We start from the raw sequence: 19,451 nt of genomic DNA, 5'->3' as shown, positions 1-19,451 counted from the left end.
TCACGGAAGCATTTTTAAAGTATGCTGAAGAGGAACAGAAGGGAGTCCAAAAGGAAAGAGAAACAGGACAGTTCTGAAAGTTGGTGTTGAATTTATGATGTACTTAAAAGGAAAAACCAGGACTTAACAGGCACTCTCCGTTCCAGGTAAAATCTTTTTTTGTTCTACTTTTTATAGGTAGAAATGTTCACTGTATTTGGTATTTGTTAAGCTCAGAATAACACATATGTACATACATACACACATATATGTACGTTACCAGACTTTTTTAGGAAAGAAAAAGGACTTTTAGGTGTAAAAACCACTGTTTATCCTTATTTAGATCTTCCCCAGAAAGTCTTACAGTTGACTGAAAGGCTGAGAACAAGTATTTTTAGGGGGAACACTAACCAAAAACATTTTATTGGCTAGAACTCTGACAGACCCACAGACATCCTGACCCACAGTCGGGCAGGCTGACCCACAGTCCGCCCGCGGGGAGGAGGGGAGGAGCTCCTGCTCCCACCTCTCAGGGCCACTTCCTGGTGCCTCCTGGCTGGGGGCGGGGCGCGTGGGGGAGGGGCAGAGGTCAAAGTCACTCGCGACTCTCCCTCCCCCCCACGCGTGCGCTCGGGCAAAAAGGGAGGCCGAAAGGAGCCGGGCACTTAGGGGTTTGGGGGACGGGCTGAGGCGGGAGGCGGGGGGCAGGAATGTGGGGTCTGCGGTTGAACTTGACTGTGGAGAAGGGAGGCCCGGACCCCGGGGGCGGACCCCCGCCCCCCCCCGCGTGGGGGGGGGGGGGGGGAGGGGGCGGCGGGGGGGGCGGGGGGGCCCCCCGGCTCGTAAACGCCCCCCCCCCCGCCGGGGGGTGCACGAGCGGCGCGCTCCCGCCGCTCGCGTCGCCATCTTTTCCCCCCTCCGTCTGTCTGTCTGCCGCTGGCTTTGTCCGTCTGCTGCGACGCCCGCAGGATCCCCGCGCACGGCCCGGCCAGAGCCCGCCCGGCCCCGGAGAGGCCCCAGCCCTGGCGTGGCCCGAGCCGCGAACCTGGGGTCCATTGTCCGGCGGTCCGTCTGTCTGGCCGGCCGGAGGCGGGGCCCAGCGTGGGGGTCTGGAGCTCCCGGTATCGGGTAAAGAGCCCCCCCCTCCCCGGCCCCCGGCCCAGGCTCGGGACGCTCCGGCGTGGCGCGGGAGGGGGAGCCGCCCCCGCCCCCTCCCGAGGCCGTCCGGGCTCGGGTCTGTCTGTCCTTTTGTCTGTCTGCGTCTGGGGTGGGGGAGGGGAGCATTCCCTGGGGCGGTCGCGGAGGGGGCGGGGGAAGCGACGGCCCCGGAAGCCCCCCCACCCCCTGCCCTTTTTTGTTGGTCTGCCTCCCGTCTGTCTGCTTCTGAGATGGGGTCGCGGGGGCCGCTTCGCCGCCCAATCTGCCCCTCTTTCTTTTGGGCTCCGAGCTCGGGGGCTGAGCTGGGGGGGTCTGTGTGCCCGGCCCTGGCCCCGATCACTGGGGAGCCTGATGTGTGGGTGCCCGCCGTCTCCCTCCCCGCCCCCTTCCCCCTGCCCGTCTGGCCGTCCATCTGTCCCTGGCAGGAGAAGGGGCCGCTTCTCCCTCCCCGCCCCCTCCGCCCCCCAGCGCTGGGGGCTGGCCGGCGGGGTGACAAAGGGGAGCCGGGCGGAAGAGCTCGGGGGGCAAGGGAGGGATCGTGCCAGCCTGGGGCTTGGGGTTCCTCGGAAAACTTTAAATTTGGGTTTCCGAGACTACTTCGTGGCCCGAAGGTGCTGGTGGGGCGGGTGAGGGGAGGGGTGTTTTGTTTTAACGTCTGTAAAGACCTCTCGAACTTGTCTGATTATGCCCTGGGACTGTTTACCTTTCCTTAAGTTTGGGGTAGCGAAAAGGGAAATTTCAGCCCATGCTAGCCTGCCCAGTCCACACAGGTGGGGACATGGTGACTAAGGTGTCTGTGACTAGCTCTTCTCTCCAATTTCGCAGATAAAATCAGCCGGATTCAGTCGCGTTTACTTGCTCCATGGGAACAGCATAAGAACTGGAGGTGAGAAGTGAACCGTCTAACGGCTTGGATTTCACCTGATTTTGCTTATTGAGACTTTAAGCGTGCTCAGGAAACTGCAACCCAACACCTGTAGAATTGCCTTGTTCAGAGTCCTGTCCAAAGTCAGTGGCGAGACTTTGGGCCTTTTTTAATGAGGACTGTTAACCCAGCTGCCAGCTAGAGTTAAATGGTGACTGAACTCCTCTTTGGAATCTGTCCCTGACACCTGAATCTCTCCAAGGCCCCTTTCTCTTCATCTTCTCTTTGTTCAAAAAAGCCAGCAAGTCACAGAATTTACCTTTTTTTTTTTTTGTTTGGTTTCAGATCTGGGTGGTGGAACTGAGGCTAAATTGAAAGCAGTGATCCTTGAATTCCTTTCAGTGCAAAGGGTTGATCTAATTAGATTTTTGCCCATGTAGATTATTTTGGACTTTATTATTATGTGAAATTAGGGGTCTGTGTGTAGTTAATTTCTTTTGAGGAATGGGGCATAGAAGGGGGTGTTCCTTCCTTCCTGGAACCCCACAGGTTGTTGTACCCAAGTGATTTGGCCACTAGGGGGAATTATGAGATGCTAGGGACATAATGCAGGGGGCGTGCATCTCTCCCTTCTATTTATCTAGCCCAAATTCTGTAGCCTTATCATTAGTTCCTTGTCTGACAAAGATGAGCTAGAGAGAGACCCTTCAACTGGAAAAGGCCTTTCCTCAAAGAAAATGCTATGAAGATAGTATGATAATTGCTATTTTTGATTGATTAAAAAACTAGCTATGATCAAATTCAAACTTTTCATTCATTTTACAATAGAGGGGTACATTTCAGTTTATTAAAACCCTTCAGTCATGGAATCTGGGCTCAGATACTTAGCACCACACCCAGAAATAACTGGCTGTGTAACCTTGAGCAAGTTACTTAACCCCAATTGCTTAAAAAAAAAAAACAACCCTTTGGTCTGAATAAACGTGAGGAATGTTTTAAATGCCTGCATTGGGAAATTCCAGGTGAAGTCACACTGTATAATGATACAGAGAGGCTAACTTACTGGACTTGAGGAATAGAAGAAAAAAAATGAAGTTAGTGCTACAGAAAACCTCTCCTTGTGGGAGTAGCACTTTATAATTTTTATTATTGGAGGGACGGGTTTTATTTTTTTAACTGATCCTTTAAAAAGATTGTCTTTGCTTAAGGATGAAGGAAAAGCTGGTAAAAGTTCTCCCCGGTGTTTCCTTCTTATGGAGGCCTGGCTTAGCTCTTTGGGGTTACTTTCTTTCTCTTTTGGGAGGGAGGATCTGATTTTGGGGTCTGGTATAACAAATGGTAAATGCCTCACTGTTTGGAAATATAATTAAACTACTGCTGGCTACATATTTAAATTAGAGTAAGCTATATTTGTATATCAAAGGGGTAGCTTTGTGGAGGGGTGGAGGAAGAAGACTAGAAAGCCTTAGGACATCAGATAGATGCTTCTTTGTCTTAGGTAGGATTGAGGCTTGTCTTGGCTCTCTTCTTTCCAAAGTAAAAGATTCTGAGGAACCTTCATGCTTTGACTTCTTTTTCCTCCTCTAGCAGGAAAGGGGATGAGGGAAAAGGAGTTCCTCAGCCTCTCTTGGATAGGGAACATTTCTCCTCTTTTTAAACTTCCTTCTCTGCCAAATTAATCTTTCCAAGTCATGAGGGTGGATTGAGTCTTGCTGCTGAAGTCATCAGCTTTGGCTCCGCCAGTGGCTCTTTGGGCACAGGGCCTTTCTTTCCTTTGGGGAATTAGCACCATTAGTATCCATTCATCCATCCATCATTACACTTGGATCCCTAGACAGAAGCAGTGTTTTCCCATACCATTTTCATTTACAGATGTCCAGGATTTGGGGACCTTTCCTATCCCACAGGGATTGATGCCTTTGTCACCTCTGGGTGAGATAACTACAATGTGAGCTTGACAGCCGATGGAAGCTCCAGTTTGTTGCAGTATGCAGTGCTTGCCTTCCTGTGGGCATGTGAAATGTGAGCTCCGATCCCCTTCTGGGCTTCCTGCTTACCTCAGATGCCATTCATGGGGGTAATTTCTTTGGGCCCCACATCATCTTGGATCAGGGAACCTGTGTATCTTTCTCTCACTCTTTCCTGTGGCTGCAGTGGAGATCACTTCCCTGCTCATCCTCTAAACGGAGTTATGGAGGACCTTTGAGGAGGCCCCCTCCTCCACTGAATTCTTTGAGGACCTTGGCCCTAGGCTGGAGAATGTGTTCATTTCTATTTCTCTGTGGGTAATTTCATTTCTTGGTACATAGGTTCTTTGGCAGCTGGGGTATTTCATGCTATTTTCATGGGGCTATTTTTAAGAGTCTTTTACCTTTTAAATTTGTGTGATACCCAGAGGTAGGAATGCCTAATAGTTATCACTCTCTCTAGGTCAGCGCCTTACAAGGAGGCAGAAACATTTCCAGTGGTGAAGCTGGACAAGGCCAGAACTACGGGGACAGGGAAACATGTCCCGTCGGAAACAGACCAATCCAAATAAAGTTCACTGTGAGTATGAGAAAAAGGAAGGGGCCTGGAGGAGATGAGTTCCAAGGCTCTTTCTAGTTCTAAGGAGCCTATTCTAGAGGCTCTGAAAACTTAGGACTTAAGGGGCAAAATTAAGTTGGGAAAGAGATCTGAGTTGTCAGTGGGACAGTGGTTAGCATTGGATTTTAATTTGTGGCAGAGCTTGAGGATGATAGAACACTGAGGGGAGGGATACAAGATGTTTCATCAACAACAGATATTATCTTGCATATGTATTATATGCAAGACCCTAATATGGACATTGGAGATACAAAGAGCAAATAAGTCATAGTCCTAACCCTCAGACAGTTTGTGGCTTAATGGTAGAACGAGGCCACATGTCAAGACATGGGTATCGGCTAACTGTTAGAAGGGAGCTGTGCAGCCAGGGTGACCTGCAGGCCTTGGGAGGACTAAAGAAGCACTGGGCACAGGGGAGCAGGGAAGGTGCCACCAGACAGGTGGGTTCTCTAAGAAACACCTGTGGATGGATTGCCTCCTAGAGACAAAGGTGCTGAGGAACAGTAGTGATTCGATCAATTGAGAGGGGGAGGGAAGGTTGGGCCCAAGCACAGAAGTGGGAATGGACATGTGCTACCCAGAGAACAGTGACTAGACATGCAGCTCGTGGACAATCCGGCGGGTGAAGAATTGGAAGTCAGGTGGGGATGACTGATCAGGGAAAGCTGATTCTGCAGGCGTTGAATGGCTCCTGAAAGTCTCTGAGCAGAAGAGCGACCCTGGGCAGAGCAGTGTTTTAGGAAGATTCATCTGTCTGCAGTGCAAGGAAGGGGGGCTTTGCCTGTGATTGCACTGGCAGGGGGAACTTCCCCAGTTCAGGGCAGCACCTTCACAATCTGTAGTCCTGGAGAGTGTATGGGGGGAAGGGAAGGAAGGAAGTGCCCACTGTGTGTCAGGCCCTGCGCTGCTTAATTTTATTGTCTCATTTGATCTTCATGATAACCTAGGGAGGTAGGTGCTGTTATTGTCCCCATTTTACAGTTGATGAAACTGAGGCAGACAGGAACTTCGGGCCCAGCACTCTAACTGCTGTGCTGCCGGCTGTCTCTGACCAAGCGCTCAGGGCTGTGCAGCCTGTGTGCGTTAGAGGCGGGGCAGCTCAGACCTTCCTGACTTCTGGGCCAGCTCTCTTCTCCATCCTGCCACACTGCCTCTAGTAGGTAAAGCAGATTGAAGAAGGGAGGAGACTTACAATAGTCAGGCAAGAAATGGCAGCCTGCCATTGCACTGAATTGTTTCATATGTGGAGGTACAGTTTGGTGTCCAGGATTGGCTGGAGAGCAAGGAACAGATTTTTAAAAGTTTTCCTCAGTGACTAACAACATAGGACTGTATGTTCATAGTAAGTGCTCAATAAATGCCTACTGAAGGAAGGGGAAGGTCTGTATATTGACTGGAGAGCCTCCCCCAGAAAATATGGCATAATTTGAAAGAGTGACACTCTGCATGTTAGGGTGACTTGCAGATCCCTGATGTACAGGGAGAGAGAGGATCCCTGGGTGCAGTGGGTAGAGGAGAGGCTTCTGATGGAAATAGACCAGAAGGAAGGGGATTGGGGCATTCTCAGGAGGACAGAACGCTGATGGAGTTGGGCTTGAGATGGCTTCTGGGGAAGGGATCGAGGTTACAGGGCAGCTGTGCAGTAATTGTGAGCAAATTTTATATTGAGAGAGAGAAATTGTTAGCATAGGTGGAGGAGTTGGAATCTCTGGTGTGGGATTTTTACTGGGTAGGTGGGTGTGGCTGGTTAAATTCAGTGAAGATGAAAGAGAAGAGGCAAATTGGTTGACAGAGGGGGGCGAAAAGTGAGAGATGTGGCTGCTGCTTGGAGGGTGGTGAAGGAGCTAGAGAACTGAGTAGCTTTGGCTGGTGCGACCTGGCACAGGGACGGTGGGGTAGATGCCGGGCCAAGGAGGGGAGCTGCTAAAGAAGGCAGACATGGGCAGGGCAGGGCCAGGCTGGGTCACAGTGGCCTCTTTGGGTGCATTAGGAGGATTCAGTATAGGTCAACCAAAGGAGTTTCACCTGCAGAACTCACCTTCTAGAGAGACTGGTCAGGCTGAATGAAAGGGAGTTGGTAAATAACATGTGGGTGGCATGACACATTGTGGCCCTTAGCCTGGAGACTGAAGTCCATTTCAGTCCCTTCTTGCCTTAGTCAGCCAGATCGTGAGAGCCTTGGTAGTGGAGGATGGATGCACAGACAGGCCGTGGGGGAGGGAGGCAGGGCAGTGCACATCTGCAGCCGCCTAGCAGAGCCAGTGACCTTTGTGTGAGGGAGGGGAGTAACTGGAGCCTGGTGTGGGGGATGGGGCCCAGAGCAGACTCCTCTTCAGAGACCTTCCACTCTTGGGCTGGGAGCTGCTCCTGGAGAACAGGCATCCCAAGCAGGTCTGGAAGTCATGGAGGTGATGGCCAGTGTGGGCAACAGGGAAACCCTCTCAGAAGGTGGATATATCTGGATTGATCAAAAGGCAAAAGATCTGGAGATCCGTTCCCCAAGACTGTTTCTTTAACATTAGGGCGATGGAGCTGGCCCTGGCCTCTAGAAGACAGCTTTTTTGCTGATCCTGACAGTAATGCTGACGGACTTTAGGTGGTTATGATACTTGTGCTTGGCCTAGCTGCCAGGGAAGGGGAGAATGTTCCATGGTCCAGTTGGTGGTATTGAATTTGATCCTCTCCGTCAGCCTCATCCTATGATAAAGTCATTGGAATAGACTCAAGATTCAGGAGGTCTTGCTCCAAGTCAGAGTTCATCAGCAGAGGAAAGCAGCAATGACTCAGTTTCATTGGGTCTGCATTGTGCCATGGCCCAAAGCCCCCGAGAAGCACCAGCGCCCTGCTCCGGTAGCTAGGCCGCGTTTGTTGGCTCAGATGCCTTTGCAGACATTGGGGGGAGGGACGCGGAGTGCTGGGCTGGGCTTTGTGAGTGACGTGCACATCTCCACCTCTTTCTTCCTTCTCAGAACAAACTCTCCGGGCTCTGTCTAGCTCACTTTTAAAAGAAATGAATATAGAAATTGGGAATGAAAACTTGGAGGAAATCTTAGTGACATGGTGAATGTTAAAGGGCTGAGGTGTTTGTCAGATCTCCCATCAGTCCTTGATGGTCGCATGGAGAAAGACGGCTACAAATACATCATCTCCTGCACGCCTCGCAGTGTGTTCAGATAGAGCAAACTGCTCAGAAAATGAACCGTTCATCCTAAAGAGGGCCTTGCTTTCCTATTGCAAAGTCAGTCGGTTAACATTTAGTAAGCACCTAGTGCGTGCCTGGCGCTGTGCTAAGCGCTGGGGAAGTGAAGGGGCAAGAGACAGTCCTGCCCTCAAGGAGCTTGGGCAGAGGGCTGTATCAGCAATGCCATATTCACAATGCCTATGGAGATTACAAATATGCTGATATAATTATCCATCACAAAATACATCATGCTTGCCATATGGGGGAATAAGCTGGAAAATTTATTAAGATACCAAAACCAGAAAGTGAAAGCCATCAGAGTAGTTATGACATTGGCACAGGTAGATAAAGTAGAGAGCACCCACATTCTCAAGCCTTTAAAACAGAACAGGCTACCTCAGGCAAAGGTCTTCCTCTCCCCACTCACAGCAACCACCCAGCGTCCCGGAAGCGCACTCCCAGCAGCTCCGGCCCCTGGCAGTCCTTAGCAGAAATTCTGGCTGACTCAAAAAGGGCTTCTCGCTGCCGCGGCCGCTGCCTCTGCTGCTGCTGCCGCTGCCACCGTCACTGCCACCACAGGAGCTGTAGCTTGGCTTCCGCTTCCTCTTGCTCCGCCCCTTCCTGCTACGTCAGCAAGTCCAGTGGGGCATGGAAGATCTTTAAATCCCATAACCCCTACAAGGGCTAAAGCCCAGACTCTGGAAGCACCAGTCACCTGCCACTCCTTCCATCTGAAGAGCACAGTGTGTTCTGCCTTCATTCCTTGAGGCCACACATGAATCCAGCTTTGGATTCAGTCAGAGGGCCACACTTTAGGGCCTAGTGGGCCACAGGCTCCCCATCCCTGCCCTAGGTGGACAGAACTTCAGCATTTCATGGCTCACTGCTTTTATTAGGATATGTTGTTGTTGTCTTACAAAAGCCTAAAATGGCATTTATTTAGTTATAGTGACTAGTTTTGTAGTACTTGGGTTACAGGAAAAAGAAGAGGAATTCTAAAATCTTTGACTTTATATATAATACCTTCCATCCCATACTTATCAGTTGTCTTTTTTCCTAACTTGCCAGCATGCCCTTGGTCTTACTTTCCTTGAGTATCAGCTAGTCGACAAAGCTTTTTCTTTTTTTTTTTTTGCTTTTTTAAGGGCTTTTGGAGTTAAGTGACTTGCCCAAGGTCACACGGCTAGTTTTTTGTGTTATGTGTCTGAGGGCAGATTTGAACTGAGGTCCTCCTGACTCCAGGGCCGGTGCTGTATTCACTGCGCCACCTAGCTGCCCCTCGACAAAGCTTTTGCAGACCAGGACCACAATATCTCCATTTCATAGTCAATGACAGGTAGGGTTATGCTAGCTTGTTGTGGTCTCCAGAGGCCTTCTTCTCAGCTATTAATGGCCAAACAGCCATGTTTGAATTAGGTGGTCTTATATTATGTGAAGGAGAAAGAATCAGAATTCAAAATAAGGAAATCATTATAAGCAATTCTATAATTATTCATAGATATTTATTACTGTAAAATGTTCAGATTTCAGTGGTAGTTAGACACACCCTTAACAAGTCCTGTACTTTCATATAGAAGTGTGCTCCTTATAATAGGGCTTTAGCATTTGGATAAATAGTGCTTTTTTTTTTGCTTTTTGGAGGGCAGTTGGGCTTAAGTAACTTGCCCAAGGTTACACGGCTAGTATTTTTGTGTGGGTGTTAAGTGTATGAGGCCGGAACCGAACTCGGGTCCTCCTTACTCCGGGACCGACACTCTGCTCACTGTGCCACCTAACTGCCCCTAAATGCTTTCTTTAAAGTTATTCATAGGTCTTACCTTCCTACTATAGAATTCTTTCTGCTCTACTTTGCCTGGGAGAGTAGATTTATTTCCTTACTTGTTCATTTTAAATAGTGAAAGCTCTGAAGAATGCAGTCTACTGGGTTCTTCCTCTAGGTCAGGAGGACCAGAAGATAAAGGAATGTAAGCTTTTCCTGACAAATTGATACAGAAGGGTGGCAGAATTAATTTGTTTAATTAATTGAGGATAATAGTAAGAGAGTCCTGGAGAAAGAGAAGTTGTGCCAAGTGGAGTCTTGTCTGCTCTGAGAATGCCCTTGGCTCCCGTCTTGTTTCTGTTTGGAATATAACAGTGGATGAAGACCTTTGAGCCTATGTGGCACTAACTAGCTAAACTGTAAAGTTACATCTTTTATTAGGAAGCCCTATACTTATCTACTCTATGAAAAGATAACTATAAATGTTGATGGTTTTTTTGGATGTAATGAACTTAACAGTGGATATTAGTGACACAGGTGTCATAATCTAATCATACAGTTCACAAGCTCCTTATTACTTCATTTGAGTGACCAGCTGGTATTGGTCAGAATGCTACAAAGGCTGTCCTCTGTTTTTCCCAGAAGTCTCTGTTGCTCATGGGACTAGTGGCCTAGAATTGGCCTTCAGAGTCACACCTGTTTGTTGCCACTTGTTTGGGGTTTTTTTTTTTTTGCTTTTTAGAGGGCAGTTGGGGTTAAATGATTTGCCCAAGGTCACACGACTAGTTTTTGTTGGTGTGTCTGTTAAGTGTCTGAGGCTGGATTTGAACTCAGGTCCTCCTGACTGCAGGGCCGGTGCTCTATTCACCGCGCCACCTAGCCGCCCCTTGCTGCTTGTTGTTAAGCACATACCCTACCCTGCAGGATGCACAGGCAGAATCTCTTTACTGTGGCCAGGTGGGGAGCTGGGGAGCTACACTGCTTTCTTTTTGTATCTGGGGGACCTGTGGTGTCATTTCTATGGGGCATCAGATCGGTATTTTCACTGGTTTTTCCACTTCCTAGCTCTGTGACCTTGAGCTAGTCCCTTTATCTTGCTGGGCCTTCGCTGTCTCAGTTTTAAAGGGAGGAGGCTGGACTCTATGATCTTTGGGCTCTAGCAGCCGATGTGAAGTCAGGACCTCAGTCTCTGGTCGAGGATGGCAGATCTTGCCCTTTCTGTGTTAGGGACTCATGTGACAGTCTAGGGAAACCAAATGTTTCTATAAATGGAGATTTTTAGATGTACATTTTCTCATTTCTTAAAGAGTGGAAGCCACTTGGGTGTGCGGCCTGCTTGATTTTTGTCTTTGTGTCTAGAGGGCCCGATACCTAGTTGGTGTTCATTGCTGCTTAGTTGGTTTTGTTGTACTGTGACTCTGAGGCCCCTGAACCCCCTTCTTAGTATGAAGCAGGGACAGTGATCAGTGATGGTGTCAGCTGACAGTGTCTGCACAGGAGAAGAGACTTCCCATCTGCTGTAAGAATTAGTAATCTGACCACCCTCCTGCATAATAAAATAATAACTAACATTTACATGACATTTACTATATGCCGGGCACTTTACAATTATCGTCTCATTTGTCTTCACAACAACCATGGGACGTAGGTGCTTTTATTATCCCTGTTTTACAAATAAGAAAGCTGGGGCTGGCAAAGGTTAGTGGCTTGCCCAGGGTCACACACTGTCTGAGACCCGATCTAAACTTGAGTCTCCCTGACTCCAGGCCACAATGCCCCCAATTTGGTAATGACTTCTGAGGCTTAGAGTCCCTAAGCCCTTTCCCATGTGGTAGGCTAGGCCAGGAAGAGTTAGCATATCTCTTCTACCATCTCTCAGATCATCCACATGTCTTCTCCTCCATCCAGGGACCATGAACCTGCTCTCTGACTTTTCTTTCTCTTTCCTCTGACAGAAGAGGCTCCACCTGCTGTGAGGTGTTTCTCTGGGACTTCTCATCTGCCCCTCTCACTGGCTAGGGCATGATGGCTGTGGTTTCCATTCTGTCTGAGATCATGGAAACCTTAAAAAACCCAGACTCTTCCTTCCCCTCCCTGCTGGGCCATGTGGGGAGGAGGAGCAGAGCATCAAAAAGTTAACTCCTGGAGTACTGAGTAGAACCTCAGTCTCTTTAAGCACAAGTCAGTCCTCAAGCATATATTAAGCACTGAGTGTGTGCCAGACCCAGAGCTGAGTCCTGGAGCAGGAGTCTGGATTTTGAGAGATCAGTAAGAGAAAGAATAGACCCCAGGATATGACCAGTGTCCTGGTCAGCCCCCTCAGGGCATGTCTCTGGCAAAGTAATGTTTCAGTATAAATAGGTTCCAGGAGTGTTCATTATTGAGTCAGAAGCTGATTGACTTTTGGCTGTGTTCATTGGGCCTTAAGAACAACCACCAGAGGAAAACGGCTTGGGAGGTAGAAGGTTAGTACTTAGATGTGTCACTTGAGGGGAGTATAGGAACTTGGATCTGTGGGTTAGAGAGTATGTTACCAGCCAGGAGTTTATATCTGAGCTTGCTTTCTGCCTGCGCACTTGGGGACCATAAAGCATGTGTATTAGGAATCGTTCTCCCAGACTGAATGTCCTAGCTCTACCCTGATTACTTCCCATCCCCTTGCCTTAATTTCCCCAGTCATAACAGAAGGTTTGCAAATGAAATTGAAGGCACTTATTATTTTGCACTTGATTCTCTTTGAAATAACTCAAGGCCAGTAGGATGTAAAGGAAGGGAGTATGTGATGCTTTCTGGAGATGTTGGCCACGGATAGCTCAGAGGGCTTTTATTACTGCTCAGGAAGAGTAGCTGCTCCCAGAAGCCTAGTGGAGGCAGTAACCTAACTTGGAGATGCATGATCCTTGCAGCCTACCTCCTCACATTTGGATGGTCAGATTGGACCTTCCTGCTAGCCTCCCTGGAGATGTGCTGCCCCAGCTGGTAGCTTGACTGTTTTTCCTTGTGACCACCAGGGGAACAGGTATTTGCTGGGCTGGAGGAGCAAGCCCGACAGGCGATGATGAAAACTGATTTTCCTGGAGATCTTGGCAATCAGCATCCAGCTATCCAACAACTGAGAGATCAGGCCTCCAGTAGCAGTGAGTTCTGCACCTTCTGGTAATGACTCAGGGCAATGGGGAGAGGAATATCAGAGTGTGTGTGCCGTGGGGAGTATGCGTGGGGGCGAGGATGAAAGGAGATGTGAAGTCAGGCTCCCAAAGCGTGCTTTAGTGTATAGGTGGGCATGTGCTTGCCTTCCATTAGGACAGATTTGAAATCATGTCTCACTAACTCTATACAGTGCCTGACACAGTGCGAGGCACACAGAGATCTTTGGTGTATGTGATATGTGTGTGCACAGGAATAACTACTGTCCAAACAGGCACACAGGTGGAGGGGAGAGGCTCCCTGTCTCTGGGGCATCTTTATATTCTGTAATTAGTGAGAGGCAGAAAGGAGTCTTTGGGAAGCATTGTGGTGCATAGGCTAGAGGGCCAGCCTGGAGTCAAGGAGGCCTGGGTTCACTCTGTCTCCAACTGGCCTGACTTTGTGGCCCTGACAGATCACTCAAACTGCCAGGGCCTGAGGCATTTCTTGAAAACTAGTCACTGGCATACTTAAAAGTGGGGAGGGTCCTTACAGAATTTGGGGTGGAGAAAATGTGGTATGAATTTAAATGTCTAGTATGATATAGGAGTTATCCTTAGTGAGATCAAATTTGACATCTCCAGGCACAAAAGAAGCCCTTGTTGAAATAATTTGTACCTAACATTATAATCTAGAGAAAGGAAGTTGAAAGGATTACGTATGAGGATACCTAACGATGCCCCCAAACACTGACAGAGAATACCAAGTGGACAAGCCTGTGTCTCTAATAACAGACATGACTGGGCATGATACTGTCTAGAAAAATCTAATCATTTTGTTATGAAAAAACAGATGGCTCTTTCCTCTGGATAGTGAGCTTAGAAGGTTTTTTGTTTTTAAAAAGAGAACTCCATCCAGAAAAAAAATAGTTTCCCTTTTGGCAGGCTTTAAAAAACAAAGATTAAAACAATCACTTGTATCATATTTTTCATCTAAATTTAGAAGTAACCTACCACCTTTCCCCCTCCACCAAAAGGAACTGGTTATAAAAGATGTGCTTATTAAATAAGTTCCAGTCCTTCATTATCAAAGCATAAAGCTTTTGGATAGATAAAAATAGTGATATAGCTCTAGGTACTTTGATTCAGCAGAGATAGATATATGATAGACAGATAGAATTAATCCTGGCCCATCAGCCAGTGAAAGGAGCTAATAACATGTAACTTTGGACAAATAATCTCAGATGTACTCTGTAAATCCTGAAGATGATCCACGGACCAGTGGATGGAAGTTAGAGGGACCCACATTTCAGCTCAGCATTATAAAGTTTTCTAACAGTCCTCTAAAAATGGAATGGGTTACTTCATAAAGGGGCACCTTCAGTTCCACAAGCCTCCATCCAGCACCTGTGCAGTTTGTGCCAAGCACTACGTCCCAAACACTGGAACAAGCCGAGCAGAAGCCATCCTTCTAGCAGGGATCTGATTTTGTCTCAGACAGTCGTAATGGGTGACTTTTGCCAAGATTCCAGTAATGGTAGTGCTTGGATCTCTGGTGAGCCAAAGAGGATTAGAGTACAGGGCATGTAGGCAGAAAGCAAAAAGTGTCATGCCAGTGAAAGTCACTCCCATTGCCCATGAGAGCCAAGTGGTGCCTGTCCTCTTCTCCAGACCTGGGAATCAGCCAATAGCTGGAGTTGGGAAGGACCGGGATCTTAGAGTTCTGCTTTGACTGCTTAGCTTCCTTGGGTTGGAGGCTAGGGACTTTTCAGCTGCTTTGGTCTAATCTAATCCATCTTCCTCATATAACTAAAAGCAAACCAAACCCAGCTTCAGTTATCAGGAACTACACTTTGTCCCTAATTGAAACATGGCCTGTCCTTTTCAGTCAGCTCTTCAGGGGTTCACCTGCTTAAGAAATTAGGAACATTCTGGGTGCAGACCTAAGCTCATACCACTCCTGGCTGGTGGCCTCCCCGCCATCACTGAGGAGCAGTGAACAACAACATCCCTAGAGTGACCTGATCATCACCAACTGAGTCACCCCTTCCTCTGGCAGAGTCCCCTTCTTTGATAGCTGGGAAGGGGCTTCCTGGTGTGTCTGGGGCCGCCACTGGGAGGGAGGAGCTTTGGGTCCTGACCTGAGGCAGAGGAGGAGTAACAGATGGGCCCAATGCTAGCAGTCTGTAAGGGGGGTTGGGGGTGAGTGCATGGAGCCCTGGAGGTGGTGTTGGGGGAGGGGACGGCGTGTGACTTGTGTGGGAAGGTTTGACTGAGAGTGTGAAAGGGATTTATGGGGACCCATGGGGGGACACTGATAGCAGGGCTCTGTGAATAGTCACAAAATGGGGCTCCATGACCATTTTCCAACACTGCCAGCTCCCTGTCCACAGCCATAGCGTACTTCATATGATATGTGCTGTTTTAGGCATGTCACAGTTGTGCCTAACTCACCTGCAGACACCGCCGTGAGTTTGTGTGGCAGGAAGCGCAGGGCTGAGGCCCAATGGAGTCGGACTAAGTGGCTGGTTTGTGTCTTCCAGGCGACAGTGAGGGGGACGAAGAGGAGACCACCCAGGACGAAGTCTCTTCCCACACATCCGAGGAGGATGGCGGGATGGTGAAAGTGAAAAAGGAGTTAGAGAATGCAGAGCAGAGCGTTGGAAGGAATGAGGTGATAGGGGAGCACGAGGCAAGTGACAAGGTGCTCCCAGGACAGCCCCAGCTCTGCCACCCTGCCCTTCACTTGGGTCAGATGCCCCTTCCCTGCATTCTTTCTTTGCCCTTACCAAAATAACAAAATCATCTCTTGCTGGGATGATGCCCACCAGCAGCCTTCTGCTCCCTGCCCTCCACTGCTTTCCTCCCTTCCTCCCCACCAGACACCCTTTCACTCCCTAACCTCTGTTCACACGTACAGAGGAAAACACAAGTATTTGTTACCCAAGGAGCTTGTCTTTTCCAGTTACCTCTTTTAAGGACTGCACCCAAACACATGCACGCCTCCCCCAAAAAACATCTTGGTAGGGAGAGGAGAGGAGACAAGATACTGTTTACTCCTGTCAGGAGATGTAAGGAGAATGGAAATGGGGACTAATTCACTATCTTCTCCTCTGCTGTTTCTACAGAGAGAAGAGGAGGATGGAATGTAGAGTCAGGTTTTGTTCTTTTCATCTCTGTCCTATGAAGGGGGTGGGAAAAGAGGAAGAAGTTAGTACTAAACATTCCAGGTTCAGGAACAGCCGAACTGAGCATCTGTTTACTTGCCTTTTATCTTTTTAATTAACTTCTGCTTGTTTATAGGTCACAGAACACTTGAATTCTGACCCCATGCTGGGCCTCTGTCAGTGTCCCCTCTGCCAGCTGGACTGTGGTAGCCGAGAACAACTCATTGCTCATGTATACCAGGTACGGTCTGAGAGAAGGTGTGCTCACTCTTTTGAACCCTGAGTAATGATGATTTAAATTCTTTCCAGCCCTAGATGTCATCTTAACCTTTGTCTTTGACTTTGGGTTAATTGCCTTGCTTGAGACTCAGTTACCTCTTCAGTAAAATCAGGTTAATTTCTGCTCCCTGTTCAATGCATAACTTTGGAGAAAATGAATTTTATGTTGGGTGACATGATTCGTGCCCCCAGGTGGAAACAACAGGGAAATTCTCATTATTTCTATTAAAATTATTTAATGGATGTTTCAAACATGAAATAAAAACTAGTATCTGTTAATAATGAATAAAGCTTCACTTTAAAAGAAAAAAGTGAAACTAAATGTTTCTGGAGTATTGGGGAAAATTATAGACCAGGATTAGAAGGCAGGAGTGGGACTTGTATATCCTGATCTAATACCTGTACTTTTTAATAATAGTTTTTGACAAGAAAACCCTCCCATTTGGTAGCCTAGACTCTACCACTGCAATGATGTTTACATTGCAAGAATGAATAGATCTCAAGAATAAACTATCTGCAGCGATCTTTTCAGAAGTACAAACATTTAAGCTCACACTCACACTCACATATAGCTTCCTGTTGTCTCCTACTTAGATCCTTATTTCTTTTAACTTTCACTTCAGAGCCCTCCCACTGTATGGTCCACAGAGAGAGGTCCTGAAGAGTATTCTGGTTCAGACTCTGCAGTGATACCAGTTATCCACCTCACTGTTCCTCAGGAGAGTCAGTCTAGACCAGCAGGATAGGCAGGCCCAGGGCTCCAAGCTGAAACTCCTCCAGAGCACTCTGGAGCACAGATAGCTACTCCCAGAAGGCTTATACAGAGAATGTCTTAGAGTCTCCTGTTCCAACAATAAGAGAAAAGGACTAAGAAATTATTCCTTTGCCCAATGGATAGTTTACATGGTGATGATGATGGCTTGGAAATGATGTGTGAGAGAAAGGAATTGGTTGAAACGAGAGTTGTCTTTTGCAGCACACAGCAGCAGTGGTGAGTGCCAAGAGTTACGTGTGCCCTGTGTGTGGCCGAGCCCTCAGCTCCCCGGGGTCCCTAGGTCGCCACCTCCTCATCCACTCTGAGGACCAGCGGTCCAACTGCGCAGTATGTGGAGCCCGTTTCACCAGCCATGCCACCTTCAACAGGTCAGCTTTATGTTTAGCTTTCTCTTGTGGGGAACAAGTTGTAGGAAGGTCTTTTTTCTCCACAGCTGGCCCTTGCCAAAATGGAGACAAACAATGCAAAGAGAGCTTACTGACCCATGTCCTTGTGGAAACTGAATTGGTAACAGCATAGAATACCTTTCCTTCTTTTGGTTTGAAGATAGATACTGTCCCAGTTTCACTCTCCTATTCAGTACTACCAACTGGCAAAGGTCTTAAAGTAAGAGTCATTCGTGATGACAGATGGCAAGAGAAGTAGTCAGGCCTTTGGAAGGATGGCCAGTGCTTAGGACTTAACCTCCTTCGCTTCAGGAATGCTTCATCGACCGACAGATCTGACCTTTTCCAGAGGCTCTTGATTTTCATCTCAGTCAATGCCAAAGGAAAGAAGAGGGCTGATAGTGTGCACTGGCAAGTGCATCGCCTTCTTTAGAACTTTAAGAGTTTTAACTGATCCACAGTAGAGGCTTCAGCCCAGGCAAGAATGATGAAGAAGGCACGTGTTTTTCCCTCTGGTTCTGGTTCTTCTTTCACAACATGACTAATGTGGAAATATGTTTAATATGCTCATACATGTATAGCCTGTATCAGACTTCATGCCGTCTTGGGGAGGGAGGGGGAAAATTCTAGAACTCAAAATCTTATAAAAGTAAATATTGAAAACTAAAATAAATAATTTTTTTTAAAATGACAAATGTTCAAAGGGGCCAAAGGGCTTTTTTGGTTTTGGTGGTCACTGTACATATACAGAAACCATTAGGACTGGTATATTTGGCCCTCAGCACCCTTAGCCCTCCCTCTTCCCCTCAAAGTAAGTTCAGTCTGAATCTTACTTAAGACAATTGGGTGCCACTGGCCTGATGAGAAACAGTGACTCCAGGGGTGCTGATTTCTAAGGAATCCATGCAGGACCAGTACCTAAGTCCCCCAGTGCGGGAGGACTTTCTTACAATCTGAGCCATACTGAGAAGTCACTGACTATCCCATACTTTTGCTTTTCAGTGAAAAGCTTCCAGAAGTACTGAATATGGAATCTGTACCCCCCAACCACAGTGAAGGCCCCTCCAATGCAGAGGGGAAGGACATTGCCTTCAGCCCCCCTGTGTACCCTGCTGGAATCCTGCTGGTGTGCAACAACTGTGCTGCCTACCGCAAGCTGCTAGAAGCCCAGGCACCTGGGGTCCGCAAGTGGGCTCTGCGGCGACAGAACGAGCCTCTAGAGGTCCGGCTACAGAGGCTGGAACGTGAGCGCACGGCCAAGAAGAGCAGGAGGGACAACGAGACCCCTGAAGAACGGGAAGTGAGGCGCATGCGGGATCGGGAGGCCAAGCGCCTGCAGCGCCTGCAGGAGACCGATGAGCAGCGGGCACGCCGCCTGCAACGGGACCGAGAAGCCATGAGACTGAAACGCGCCAATGAAACTCCGGAGAAGCGGCAGGCCCGGCTTATCCGGGAGCGCGAGGCCAAGAGGCTAAAGCGGCGGCTGGAGAAAATGGACATGATGTTGCGAGCTCAATTTGGTCAGGACCCCTCTGCTGTGGCAGCGTTGGCAGCCGAGATGAGCTTCTTTCAGCTGCCAGTGGGCAGCGTGGAGCTGGAGAGTCAGCTTCTGGGCAAGGTGGCCTTCGAGGAGCAGAACAGCGGCTCCCTGCACTGACCAAACCAGATCCACACTGGCCAACATGGACCAGTCCTCTGCCTGCCTGTAGGCCTCCGTCCCCACTGCTGGGGAGGCGCCTGGCTTTGGACCCGGCTTAGCTCCTGCCGTCATATGTGCACCGAAGCTTCTCTTGCATGCTGGAGGAGAATGGGGACAAAGAGGTGGCTGGTGTAGGCGGCCCCCGAGGGAGCAGGCACTCCAGATGACTAGATTCCCAAGCCATGGTTGCAGGACATGATTAGTGCTCTGCAAGCTAGGTAAAGCCCCCACTTCATGAGGGCAAATAAATTAATTTTATCTTTAATAAGTCCCTTACTGTTTTTATATCAGCTTAATTCTAGGCTGGTAAGGTGAGCATGCTGGTGTGTTTAAGAAAGCAGCCTGTTTCTTTGACTCTCCTAAGAAGGGGCTGTGTGTCAAGACCTAGCACTTGGAGCACTGAAAACAAAATAGGAGAACCAGCCAGCTTTGACCATGAAAGACAAGGGACTGCTGATGGTGGGGAGGCTATAATAAAAGCTGATAAGACTA

At 48.4% G+C, this 19,451-nt stretch overlaps 1 protein-coding gene across 7 annotated transcripts; it reads left to right on the top strand.

The window, feature by feature from the left end:
• The first annotated feature begins 845 nt into the window (after positions 1 to 845).
• Positions 846 to 19,227, top strand: ZNF821 (zinc finger protein 821). Of its 7 annotated transcripts, none has more exons than XM_069087713.1 (9): positions 846 to 1,107; positions 1,963 to 2,023; positions 3,910 to 4,024; positions 4,433 to 4,549; positions 12,540 to 12,665; positions 15,197 to 15,345; positions 15,957 to 16,061; positions 17,076 to 17,242; positions 18,263 to 19,227. In XM_069087713.1, the coding sequence occupies exons 4-9, from the start codon at positions 4,510 to 4,512 to the stop codon at positions 18,915 to 18,917; spliced, it is 1,242 nt and encodes a 413-aa protein (XP_068943814.1). In that variant the 5' UTR covers positions 846 to 1,107; positions 1,963 to 2,023; positions 3,910 to 4,024; positions 4,433 to 4,509; the 3' UTR covers positions 18,918 to 19,227. The 7 variants fall into 7 exon arrangements, with proteins under 7 accessions (XP_068943814.1, XP_068943812.1, XP_068943813.1 ...); XM_069087711.1 differs by having other exon boundaries at positions 3,875 to 4,024; XM_069087712.1 differs by having other exon boundaries at positions 3,875 to 4,079.
• Positions 19,228 to 19,451: the final 224 nt, after the last annotated feature.

The sequence above is a fragment of the Petaurus breviceps genome, unplaced genomic scaffold (assembly GCF_028583685.1).
Source record: "Petaurus breviceps papuanus isolate PSGF00001 unplaced genomic scaffold, PetGlider_PUasm1.0 182, whole genome shotgun sequence".
NCBI classification, from domain to species: Eukaryota; Metazoa; Chordata; class Mammalia; order Diprotodontia; family Petauridae; genus Petaurus; species Petaurus breviceps.
The sequence above is the reverse complement of the archived record's forward strand: the minus strand, read 5'-3'. Positions and strand labels throughout refer to the sequence as shown.

Coding starts and splice junctions, on each gene's coding strand:
- ZNF821 (XM_069087710.1), top strand. CDS start 4,510: ATGTCCCGTCGGAAACAGACCAATCCAAATAAAGTTCACT. Junction 15,346..15,956: donor AGGTGATAGGGGAGCACGAG/GCAAGTGACAAG, acceptor GCTTGTTTATAG/GTCACAGAACACTTGAATTC. Junction 16,062..17,075: donor TCATTGCTCATGTATACCAG/GTACGGTCTGAG, acceptor TGTCTTTTGCAG/CACACAGCAGCAGTGGTGAG.